The sequence below is a fragment of the Echeneis naucrates genome, chromosome 5 (assembly GCF_900963305.1).
Source record: "Echeneis naucrates chromosome 5, fEcheNa1.1, whole genome shotgun sequence".
Lineage (NCBI taxonomy): Eukaryota > Metazoa > Chordata > Actinopteri > Carangiformes > Echeneidae > Echeneis > Echeneis naucrates.
Genome location: NC_042515.1, coordinates 992269 through 1004914, shown reverse-complemented (window position 1 = coordinate 1004914; position 12646 = coordinate 992269). Strand labels below are relative to the sequence as shown.

Below are 12646 nucleotides of genomic sequence, written 5' to 3'. Positions count from 1 at the left end.
AATCAGGAAGAATCTCGGAAGCTGCAAACATCTGAGTTTATATTTCAGCAGATTCTAGTTGTCACCTCCCGCGTTGTTCTCAGGTGGACTCGTCGAGAGCAGGCAGACTTCTACCGCACTGTGTCGTCCTTTGGCGTGGTGTACGACCCCGAGAGGAAAACCTTCGACTGGTCCCAGTTCAGAGCGCTGGCTCGACTGGAGAGGAAGACCGATGAGAGTTTGGAGAGATATTTCAACTCCTTCGTCAACATGTGCAGGACGGCCTGCAAGCTGCCTCCAAGGAAGGAAGAAGGTATCGGTCCATGAGACACGAGAGCTGGTCCTGAATCTGGACTGGATTTATCACCTGGAGAGACAGAGCTGATTGAATTCACCCTCATGAAGCGGTTTAAATGTTTCTCAGAGCAGCTGCTTTTATTTTACAGACACTGTCGCCTGGTTTTATTACAGAAAAACAAATTTAACAGTTAAAACCGTAAAGTCCAGCCCTGCATCCTTTACTAATGGCTGTTGTCGTGGAGGTGTCCTGATGCGCCTCCTCATCATTCAGACTTCAGTACATTAACATTAAAGTTCTCCCTGACGTGTCATTAACTCATTCAGTTCTTCTGATTTGATTCATATTTAGTTAAACTGCCTGATGTTCATCTACTTTGCTTCCTGATTGAAAAGCCTGGATCAGGCCTTAAGCTCCGCTTACTTGAAATGTGGGATGAATTACAAACTCATCCCATAAACACCTAAACTGACTCTTGTCGTCCTGCTTTTATCTCTCACAGACTCAGTGGTAATGCTGATGTCCCCCCCCCCCCCCTCCATTGTTGTCTTCCAGGTCTGGTGGATCCCGCCGTGCTGGTGGAGCCCCTGACGGAGGAGCGAGCCGCCCGGACTCTGTACCGCATCGAGCTGCTGCGCAAGATCAGAGAGCAGGTGAGCTCTTTGAAGGATGAAAGCTTCATCACGACGCTCGTTTTCGCTGCTGCGACTCAAAATCAGAGACCTGACTTCAAAGTTTCCCTCCAAACGCAGTGTGGAGCTGTGTGCGCTCTCGTGGCTGCTCAAATGAAATTCATCTGTATTGAATTTTCTTCTGCATTTGATCGATGAGACTCATTGTCATGAATCAAAGAGGAGAAACAAATGTTTAAAAATCATCAGGTGATTTTTGTTGCTTTGTGTAAACAGGCAGTGCTGCTGACTTCATACGTCTCACTTTCACCACCATGTAAATGACTTCAGGCTAAAGCACTCAACATTTAGTCCGTAACCAGCCGACTGGATTTAGTAACATTTTCCCATAGACTTCAATAGAATCTGACTTATTTTTACAGTGGCGTCACCCCCTGATGGTCATTAAATAGGATGAAGTTTGTAAGAGCCTTGAGGATTGACTTGACTTTAAACAGACCCAGAACCAGGTCCAGGTTTATGGGCAGGATGCAGAAGAATAACACACCAACAGTCGGCAGCATTGTGTTCTAAATAAAGACAATTGTGTTCGTTCATATCAGAGCTGACAGACTTGTTATTATCAGCAGCTCTGTATAAATTACTGTCATATACTGAACGCTGCTCATATAATCTCAGCTTTTTTTGTTTTGACGGTGAAACTGCAGTTAATTGTCTTTAATGAAATTTTCGTTTCACTTGTAAACACTTAAGTTTTTGTGGCAAATGTTTGTCCCTCTTCTGTTTCCTCTTCCCTCCTCCAGGTTCTCCGTCATCCGTTACTCTCGGCCCGCCTCCAGCTGTGCCGCCCTCCCTCTACCTCCGGTCTGGTGGGAGACCGGCAAACACGACCGCGACCTCCTGATCGGGGCGGCGCGCCACGGCTTGAGCCGCACCGACTTCTACATCCTCAACGACCCGCAGCTGACCTTCCTGGAGGCTCACAGGAACTACGTCAGGGGGCAGCCGTCTCACATCCATCCTCAGAGCCACCACCACCCTCACCACCCGGGCTTGGCGACTCATCCTGGCATCTCGTCTTCTTCGTCTTCCTCGTCTCACCCTCAGCTTCCTCATCCTCACTGCTGTCTGTACGATTCGGGACTCGGTCATCACTCCCCCCAGCCTCCTGAGTACCCCCACCAGTCCTCCCATCACACCAGCATCATCACCAGCATCACACTGTGCCGCCATCAGCTCCTTCTCCTTCCTCCTCCTCCTCCTCCTCCTCTCACCCCCACCTCCACCCTCCGCCGCGGATGCCCACGACTCGGCCTCACCCAGCCTAGGAATAGTGCCCGGGTCTCGGGGAGACTTCCTCGACTGTCCTCCTCTGGATGAGACTTTGGAGCTGAGCTCTCTGCAGCACGACGCCATGTCTGCAGAGGCTTTACATGGTGGGAAGGGTTCCAAAGACGCCCTCAACGGTTTCCCCTTCAACTCGGCCGCAGGAGGTCAAAGCATGCTCAACTCATACGGCGTCGGGGGAACCGACCTGGATTCAAAACTGAGGAGTGACGTGCTTGTTGGCGAGCAGGGCTCATCAGAGGAAACCGGACTGATGGCGCCTTCAGTGGAGCTGGACCAGTTACAGGTTTGCTAAATCAGATGATATCACGTCCTGGAATTCTTTTTAATGATGTTTTTTGGTTTTTTTTCCAAAAACAGCATGAAAATTAAAAATGAAAGAAGCGGCTTCATCCAGTTTTTAAAAATAATCAGATCCATTTTTGTCAGTTTTAATTATCAGATTATCCTCAGAGTTCATAACAGTGTCACCTTTCTGCTCGTGTGTGTCATCGTCTTTGGCTCGTCCCTGCAGGCTCCCTGGACGGCACAGACCACTCCAGTCCTGCGCACCACATGTTCAACGAGTCTGATCCGATCCTGGGTCCCTCTGCTCTGGAGCCGGGCTTCCTGGAGGAGGAGGACGAGGAGGCTCAGGGGGGAGACTCGAGGAGGGGAGGAAGGTGGAAACTCTGGAGGAGTGTTTGGGCCTCCCGCCCTCGTCCTCGCCATCCCACCCGTCCGCAGGAGACCCCGTGGAGCCGCTGTCTTCCAGTTACATGTCTTTAAGGTGGGTTTTTTATCGCCCGGCTGGTGGCAGCTTGCCATGAGGAGATTTCAGAGGTGTTTAGGAATGTTCCTGAGTCATCACAGCCCCGAGGTGACAGTAATTTTAAGTCGTTTGCATCATAATGTTTTCAAGGAACAGACAAGAAGGCTGAAGAACTGTGAAATTCCTGATTTCAGTTTTGAATTAAAAGGGAAATAAAGCATGTTGCGTCGTCTTCACAACATCATTATATCACTATTGATGTGACGGCGCTTAAAAATGGCTCACCATGATTTTGAATTACGGCTCAGCGCTCTGGCAGAACGCCTCTTCAGCAAGTAAATCTGAGTCTGACATTTTGCTTTACGTGTGCAGGACATCGGCGTTCAGCGAAGATGCCCAGCGCCGATCAAACCGACCTGTCTGCGAGCCCCCCTCCGCCCTACGTCCCCCCTCTCCACTTCTCTCTGTCTGACATCACTGCCCATGAGCCCCAAGATAGGCTGGACCACTCCGATGTTGGCGGAGAGCCTGACCATCCTGTGGAAGAGGGAGAGGACGGGAAGCGGCCGCAGGGTTTGAGTTTGACGACAAGGAAGAAGACGACGTGGAGGATTTGTCGAGAGCGGCGGTGGTGGAGCAGAACATGGAGAAACAAGAGATCAGAAACTGGATAGAGAGCGAGGTGTGTTTGAGAGGGTTAAGTTCTTTCTTGGTTGATCTATGATAACTGAAACCCTGAGTCCTGTCTCACAGGCTGAGCCCACATACAGCATCAGACCCAGCGACACTAATAAATCCTTAATGATGTTATAATAGAATAAACTCTCTAGCGTTTAAACTTAACACTTTGGTGTTTTACACTCACAGGCGCTGACCAGAGTTTGGGAGACCTGAATCTACACATGGACCAGATTGACGGATAGAGCCGGAGCCGGGTCTGGAGGAGCAGGACGAGAGGATGGAGGTCTCGAACCAGCTGTCTCAAGACCCATCAGGAGAGCTTTGAAGGGACAGAAGATAAATCTGATGTGCATCCTTACCTGGGGAAGCTGCATCAGTGTCCTGAGTCTATAGAAGAACCCGGGGAAGAGGTGACGGGTTGATTCTGTACCAGACGGTCGAGGAGGGACACGATGGAGAGTTCTATGGAATCTGGAGCCCTGATGGGAAACTCGTCCGGAGAGTTCCTGCGAGTGCCGGGAAACTGTGGGAATCTCCAGGGAGAAGGGTTCGATGGATCATGAGGAGCTTTCAGATTCAAGTTGATGAGATCTCAGAGGGGCAGATGGATCACGTGGCGCTCATGGAGGTTCCAGCGGTTCAAACCTGTGATGAGTTGAAACAGACCGATGCCAAAGCCAGCGAGATGGAGTGGGCTGCATTTACTCTGATTGTACGAAACCCTCCAACCCTCGGCTTCCCTGCCGTCTCCTACAGTGGAGTCGAGGTCTGAGGAGACACCTGTGATGAAAGATGGAGTCAAAACTGAAGTCTCCATGGATCAGGAAAACTACGACGGTACGCCTGAAGACTGTAACAAAGACAATCTGCTCGATCAAAACGAAAACAGCGCTGACAAAAAGCACGCTCTTAAATTTTCTCCTTTACCGGACGACAGTAGCGAGAAGAAACCGGCAACTGGAGTTGCCAATCAAGGTTGAGGAGACAAAGACTGAGATCGTTGAGGACGTGTTGCCCATCTACCCCAACAGCTCCGAAGTCAAACACACAAAATTTATCGTTTACCCCATGAAATCTGAGGACTTGGTGACCAAACCTGAGCAGTTGGACTATCCAGTCAAACGGGAGCTGGGATACCAAACCTGAAGATCTAAGCACTTCCATGAAGCCTGAGAGCTTAGACAGTAAACCCGAGGTGCTCCAGTTCGCAGCCTTCTCCGACGGCGTAGAAATCAAACATGAGGCCAAACCGATATCACTCGGGTTTGCTGCTTATCCAGACGGCGTGAAGCTGAAGAGCGAGACCAAGCCGGAAGATTTAAGGTTCACAGCTTTTCCCGACACGTCCGCCATCAAGCCGGAAGCCAAGCCGGAGAGTCTGGAGTTCGCAGCCTACCCGGACAGCTCTGAGATCAAACCCGAGGCCAAGCCGGAGGACATGGAGTTCAGCGCTCTGCCTGAGGTCAAAGCTGAGATGAAACAGGGGCTGCTGGAGGCCGACAGCACAGTCCTGACCCCGAAACTAGAGCAGGCAGACGGGCTGGTGGACACGTCCGACGGCCTGGTGGTGAAGGGCCAAGTGAAGGAGGAGAGGCCGAGTACACCAGGTAGGACTCAGGTTAATGACAAACAAAAAGACTAACCATCAAATCTCTCATTGATCCGTAAAATAACACATATATCAATCAAGAAAGTGCCAGATGAGTTATCAGGGACCAAACATCGGAGGAAAGTGCACATTTGATGATTTGATTTATATTCAACAAATGACTTAAAACAGTAAAATTTTCTCAATCTATTTTCCATCAACCTGACAGTTTTCAGTGTAGAGTGGAGCTGATGTCTGCGGGGATGAAATGAAATACATCTGTGAGAAATGAAGTTTCTGAAGGAGAGGTTTAACAGCTCAAACCTGTCCTCTGCCTCCATTATAGTCCCGGTGGCAGAAGGTTACGCAGGAAGCCCCAGGTTTGCCGCTCCCGTTTCCATGTGTGAGATTCCCGACAGTCTCCATGACAGCAGGGAGCCGACCATCGCTCAGCTCCTGCAGGAGAAAGCCCTTTACTCCTTCTCTGAATGGCCCAAGGTACCGTGTCGTGTCCTTAATTAACCACACCAGCTTCGTCCTTTTGATGTCTGTGTGTAATGAGCTCAGTTCTTTGTTGATGGAACCCCCCCCTCTCTCTGTAGGATCGGGTGATCATCAACCGCCTGGACAGCATCTGTCACGCCATCCTGAAGGGGAAGTGGCCTTGGCCGAGCGAGCAGCACGACTCGCCCAGTTCGCTGACTGCTAACTCCTGCCTGGCTAACAGTTTAGCTCAGCACCACCACCGGGCAGGATTCCTCCCCACCACGGCCGCCAGCTCCGTCCCGGGCCAAACCAGAGTCCAGCAGGCGAACCCCGGACTGGGCTTCCCCATCCCGCCCCCCCTCACAAGACTACCTAAGGTGAGAACCTGCGACCTGAGGAAGGACTTCCCTCTGTGGTGCATATCGATGTATCATCCGTCCTCATTTATCCGTCTCATGCCATGGCTCATACAAGTGGTGTCCAGCTCAAATGGCTAATCATGTTAATAACGTCTTGGTGACGAATAAACTCTCAAGGCGTCAAAGAGTCAGCGTTTTCACTGTAACCTGCTAACGTTGCTAATGCACCAGTGTGAGGCTAAAAGAGCTAAACGTTAGCTAACCTAGATAATCTGAATGATTTAATATGACCTCAAGCAAACCAAACAAGCTAATATTACACAAATACGTTAACCTTAGCCTGAACAGGTTAACAATGTCTAAAACTTCACACTGATTCTAAAACATTTTATTTATTCTCTCCTCATTATAGAAGAGACAGAATCATGAGTTTTATTTAACTATTAAGTGTTGGAGGGCCAAGCTATAAACCAGGGAGCAGAGGGGTCATTGGAGAAGTAACAAACTTTATCCCCCAGGTGAAGACGCGTCAGAACGAAGAGGTCATGACCCTTTTTAATGTGTTGAGGTGTTCATGGTTTTGCCCAGGTCTGGTTGACAGCCGCCACTGTGTTGTGTCTCAGTCCATATGTATGTTTAACAAAGCCATCATCTCTCTCCCATCCTTGTCTCACCCCTCACCCACCCTGTCCACCCTGACAGTACATGCCGCGGGGCGGTGCATGCGGGCGCGGAGCCTGGCGCCTCACCTCCTTGCCTCTCTTACAGGAGAGGCTCGTGGCTCCTCCCTTCCTCCCAGAGCTCAAACGCACAGGAGGTCGGAGGTCGTTCGACTACGAAGCTGCTGCTGCTGCTGCGGCAGCCGCCAAAGTTTTAGCTGGAAAATCGGCATCGCCATGCCACACTGCCACCACCACGAGCTCTAGTGGTGACAAGGGCCCGGTGGTGGCCCCGCCCTCCCACCGCACGGGATCCATGTTGATCAACGGCTGGCAAGAAACAGCCATCGATCTAACCAAGTCCTCTGCAGAAATAAGCACCACAAGTGGAGCGGCGGCAGGCGAAGCGGTGGTTGCACCGGGAATCGGCCACCACGGTGCTGGTCCTGGCGGCGGTCATAAGCTCCCGCCACCACCCCCCATCACAGCTCCCTTACCTGGCTCTGTGGGCATCGACATGGCCGGGATACTGCAGGCCGGGCTCATCCATCCTGTAACAGGGCAGATAGTTAACGGGAGCCTGAGGGGAGATGACTCACTGAGGAGGAGGAGAGGGAGGAGGAGAAACGTGGAGGCTCTGTACTCTGAGTTCACCAAGAGCCGAGGACTTCACCTGCCTGAGACACAGGTGGGTAGAGGGAGGAGGCGCCTTCGCTCCAAGGCCAGTTTTTCATTTTGTATGTTCTTCAGTGTGAAAGAGAGAAGCTGCATGGACGGAAAAAACTCCTCAAGTTCAATACAAAACTTTGGATTTGGGAGGAAAGTCCTTTTTCCTGCTCACGACTTCTCATCCTTAAAACTGTGTGTGTGTCTGTCCTCCTGCAGGGCCGGGTGGAGGTGATCAGCCACTCCTCCGTCTCCTCCTCCACTTCCTCGCCCTCCCCGTCTCCATCAGAGCGACCCGCCGGGCCGCCCACGCCATCCTCCTCTTCGACTCCCACCCCCACCCAGACGCCCCCCCAGCCGGAGATCGTGGCCATTGACAGGGAGGCGGCGAGCAAAGGCCTGATCGAGTGGCTGAGGCAGAACCCGAGTTACAGCATGGACCTTCCTGCCTTCGCCCACGTGAGTCGGACAGCAGTCGGTCTCCGAGCTTCTCTGGCTTTTAGGTTTGTATCCTGGTTAATGACTCTTTTTCTCCTCCCAACCTCACGCAGTCTGGAGCCGGTCTGTTGCACGGCTTCGTGGAACGTCCCAAGCAGAGGAGACATCGCTGCAAAGACCCGACTAAGCTGGACATCAACTCTTTGACGGGGGAGGAGAGAGTTCCTGTCGTGCACCGAGGCACCGGACGCAGGGTAGAAAACACACACAGCACATTCACATCCGTATCGTTCTGACAGAATCTGTGTGTTGTCTTTTGCCGTTGTCCTCTAACCAAACAAAAGGAAGCAGGAGAGTTCAGTGAGTCATTGTGTCGGTTCTCCTCCTCGCAGCTTGGTGGCGCCATGGCTCCGGCCATAAAGGAGCTCTCCAGGTGGCTGGACGCCAACTCAGAGTATTTTGTAGCTCCAGACTGGGCTGATGTGGTGAAACACTCTGTGAGTATGAAACACTCCAACTTTGGCTTGTTTTGTGTTATCAAATGGACAAAAGCATGAAATAAAATACACAAAATCCCTGTAAACGTTTATAAAATCAGGATATCAGGCACATCAACAGAAATAAGATATTAAAGAGACAAAAATAAATACGACACAAATCAAAGACACACGATTCTGCAGAACCAATTTTCTATCAACGGAAACTGTTCCCATTTATTTAAATCTTTATTCTCAAAGTATATCCTTTCAGAATAAAGTCATGTTTGAGGAATCCTCATCAGCAGCTTTCAAAATAAATCTTGACCTACAAATATTGAAATTCTTTTTGTTCCCCGTTGTTGAACCTCCCTCCAGGAGACTCGTGGGCTGAATTTTGTTTTGTGTCGTTTTCTTGCCGTACTCTGTCGTGTCTGACTGTCGTGACTCTGACCTGCAGGGTTTTCTTCCTGAGGGGAAGTTCTCTCGGATCCTGACCGAACCCGTCAACAGAGACCCAGGCTCTCGGCGCCGTGGGCGTCGGCCTCGCAGCGAGATGCCCAAACCCCTGTTGTCGGTCTCTGATTCGTCCTCGCCGGGCCTCGGCCCCCCACTCTTCATGAATGGCGGTTTAATCGGCAGCGTGGACTCCATGGTGGCCATGCAGAACCTCCGTGGCGGTATTCCTGGAATTCCCATCTCTGGGATCATGGCGGCTGGATTCCCTCACGGTTTCCCTGCAGCCATCCAGGCAGGAGGAGCTGGGACGTCGGCAGAAGACGCCAAGAACGGGTTGAGTATGTTACCCATGATGCTTCACGGCATCCCACACCCACACGGGGCTGCGATCCCACAACACGCCTTGTTCAGCGTTGGCACAATGATGGCGCACACGCCACCTCCGCCGCCACCTCCTCACCCGAGCTCCACCTCGTCAACCTCGTCCTCTTCCTCACTGTCGGCTCCGAAGGTCACCACCACAACCGCCCCCTCGACGTCCGAGGCCGTCAGCCCCTCGTCGACGACGCCTGCTGAGAAAGACGCCGCCACACCTTCCGCTGCTGGTGGTGAAGAGGAGAGCCGGGAGGAGAAAGGAGCCACGGAATCCAACAAAAGGCCGGAGGGGTGGAGGCGGCGGCCATCATCACTCCACCAGCAGGGCACATCTCAGCTCTGCCCACCTCGGAGCCAGCGCCGGCAGCCATCTTACCTTCAATCCCTTCCTGATCCCGGGCATGTCCCACGGCCTGCTGTACCCGCACATGTTCTTGCCGCATGGCGGCATCATGGCGCTGCCCGCCATGCCGCCCGGAGCGTTGGACGGTTCCCCGGGAAGCCCAAAGAGGAGGAGGAAGAGAGGGAGGGAGGAGGGCGAGCGAGACGAGGAGAAGGCGGCGGCGGGGGAAGCAGAGGAGAGGGAAAGTACAGTTAAGGCCGGCGCGACCCCCCACCCGGCCTCCTCCTCATCTCCCTCCGCCCCCTCTACCTCGGCCCCGGAGCCCCCAGGTCCACCCCCAACCGAAGAGCCCCAGACTGGGCAGGGAGGGGGGCCCTCAGAGCCCCAAGAACCAGACTCCCATCAGCACCCTGAGGGAGCAGCCGCCGAGGAGACGGGAGGAGACACCACGGAGGAGGAGGAGAAGCAGGAAACTGAGGAGCAGAGACAGGCGGAGGGACAGGAGGCGTAGAGGGCGGAGACAGACAGCGCCCTTTTTGTCCTCCGTCTCTTCTGTTGCTCTTTTTCTCTGCTGAGCAACATGTAAAGTTTGTGCTGTGTCTGTCAGTCAATGTCCATGTAAAGACTTTTATTATGACGATGACTTATAATAACAATGACGATTATATTCAACTTGGTCATGTTTATATACCAAGACCCCCCCCCCACCACCAACCCCCCTCCACTCCCTCCTTGTATACAAACTAGTGTAAGAGATGATCTTCTGTGTATTATCCCCCTTTCATTCTGCATCGAGTCGGGAGGGACACACACACACACACTGCAGACAGGAAGCAGCTTTGTCGGTAACATCGAGCTCAGAATGATCCCCGATGGTCTGTTTTTGTCGAGGACACCTGTTACTTTTAGAAGTTTCTTTTCTTTTTGTTATTTTTGTGCAATGTTCAAAAATCTGCAGCTTAGATGAATCTGGAAGAGCCTGAACCAGCATTCCCGGATGTCCACGACACTAAACCTTTTCCGCTGACGCTGAGGGAAACAGATGGACAAACTACAGTGGTGGCCTCAGTGAGAACAAACAGTTTTCATTGTTCTTTCCCTCTAAAATAATGATGGTGGCTGTCGATGAGTCCGTGGTTCCCAACATTTACCACCTCATTTCCTACTAAATCTTAATGTGACCGCCGGATCGCCGAAAACTCAACAATCAGGACGGTTGTTTGACGGAGAGAAGATGAATCAGCGGCTCTTCTGGCTTTTTTAACCCTTTAAATCTGCCTCCCCCCATTTCAAATTATTTTATTGTTACTTTTAAAACATTTAAAAGCCTTAACGGTTTTTATTTTTTACGATGATGGTTGGGAACCACTGGACTAGTAGGCCAAATCAAAGTCACGATAAAAGTGACGTTAAATCCACGACATGATGCTGTATCTTAATTTGAAGGTACAGCATCGCCATCTGCCCGTCCTGAACACTGTAGAGTGTCATTCAGATATTTTATTTTGGCTGAGATGATCAATGCCATCCCATTGCTGCTATAATCTCTTTTAAAGAGGAACTTTGGAGGTAAAACAAACAAACTAAGAAAATCAAAAAACAGGAAATGTTGAGTGAAGCGCACTTCATTTCATTTCATGAGATTAATTCCTTTTGGATCATGTTGAGATTTTAAAATCAGACACAGAGTCACTTTGACAGGATGTCCCTGAAGAGTTTAGGTCGAATCAGAAGACAGGAAGTAGCTCAGTGAGGCCACCAGGGGGCGACAGGAGGCAGAATTGATTGTATGCTGGAGTGGAAAGACGGCAGGAGACAATATTATAGTCTCATTTTTAATTATTGTGATGAGAACGAAGCCCTAATCTTACTCCTGACGAGAAGGTGGCTGTCAACAGTTTCAATCATGACCTGCATCATCGCGTTTTGTTTGTCTGACCCGTCGTCCTCTCACTGCTCCTCAGTGTCGGATCTGTCCAGCGACAGGAAAAAGTCTGTTATTTAGTTTTTTTATGCGGCGTGAAGAACAGATGAGACAGGAAGAGGAGAGATGAGTGGTGTGAATCACTGAGTCTGCTTTCTTTCCCCTCTGATCAGTTCATACTAAGAGTTTCTAAATATGTAAATCTATGGCTGTATATTGCTGTTTTTTATGCACCATTTATTTCTTTTGCCTTTTTTTTTTTTTTGTTGTTGTTGTTTCTCCCGTGGGAAAAAAAAAATACTTGACATATGTGAGGGGATTTTTCATCGAGGTTAGTCCCAGTGTTTTCTGTATCAGACAGACTGTACTGTACATTAAATGGATGCAAGTCGCTGGTTCTATTCAGTCTTTTCACAACAGGGTCTGTATTTTGGGGGAATATGTCAAATGTTTCTGTTCATGACGTTGGTCTTCACTTCTTCGGTTGTCCACATGAAAACATTATTTTTGCACAAAGTCTTTTTTGTGAATGTTAGCCTGTTTCTGTACTGTCTTCGCTTTCTTTTGTGTGCGCGAGAGAGAGTGTGGTGTGTGGTGTGTGTGTGTGTGTGCGTGTGCGTGTGTGTGTGTGCGTGTGTGTGTGTGTAATGAGAGAGATGGTGCGTGTGTCTCGTGCTTGCCTGTGCACACGTTTTGTTGTGGACTTGTGTTTCTATTTCAGTCTCGTTCTTACAGGTCATATTTCTTGTTGGGGAAAAAACATAGTTGTTGCCTTGTCACAGGTTTGTGGCTACCTATAATTTATTATTCTTTTTCTTTTTCTTTGCCAAACTTTCACCAAATATGACATTCTTTCTCTCCTAGTCTCATTACGTATTATTCAAAGTTAAATGCCTTATTTAGTGAGTATTTTTTGTATAGATGTTCTGTTACATCTCCATATTGGGACATGTTCTGGTGTTTGTTCTGTTTGTCCTTTTCTTGTTGTGTACTCGGCCTTGGTGATGTTCAGTAATGCAGAGAAGGTACCGCTGTCCAAATCACTGCGTTAACCCCGAAAGGCCAATCAGGCGTCCCTCAAAGCACAAACAGAGTCAACCAAAAGTGACTGTTTTCTTACCAGTGCCTCGAAAATGACTTTAAATACTTTCTCTTTTTGTGGGCTTCGTTATGTTGAGATCACGC

The 12646-nt window shown here is 50.2% G+C and overlaps 1 protein-coding gene across 1 annotated transcript in view; it reads left to right on the top strand.

Moving 5' to 3' along the window:
- LOC115043708 (chromodomain-helicase-DNA-binding protein 6-like) overlaps window positions 1-11729 on the top strand; it is a 59835-nt gene extending 48106 nt beyond the window's left edge. The window contains 18 exon segments of the mRNA XM_029502369.1: window positions 84-292; window positions 833-930; window positions 1713-1762; window positions 1764-2145; window positions 2201-2542; window positions 2771-2777; window positions 2780-2918; window positions 3554-3689; window positions 4122-4454; window positions 4806-5295; window positions 5623-5774; window positions 5879-6139; window positions 6824-7468; window positions 7666-7905; window positions 7998-8138; window positions 8277-8381; window positions 8821-9477; window positions 9479-11729. Coding sequence (XP_029358229.1) covers window positions 84-292; window positions 833-930; window positions 1713-1762; window positions 1764-2145; window positions 2201-2542; window positions 2771-2777; window positions 2780-2918; window positions 3554-3689; window positions 4122-4454; window positions 4806-5295; window positions 5623-5774; window positions 5879-6139; window positions 6824-7468; window positions 7666-7905; window positions 7998-8138; window positions 8277-8381; window positions 8821-9477; window positions 9479-10048 — 4957 coding nt within the window. The 3' untranslated portion in view covers window positions 10049-11729.
- Window positions 11730-12646: the final 917 nt, after the last annotated feature.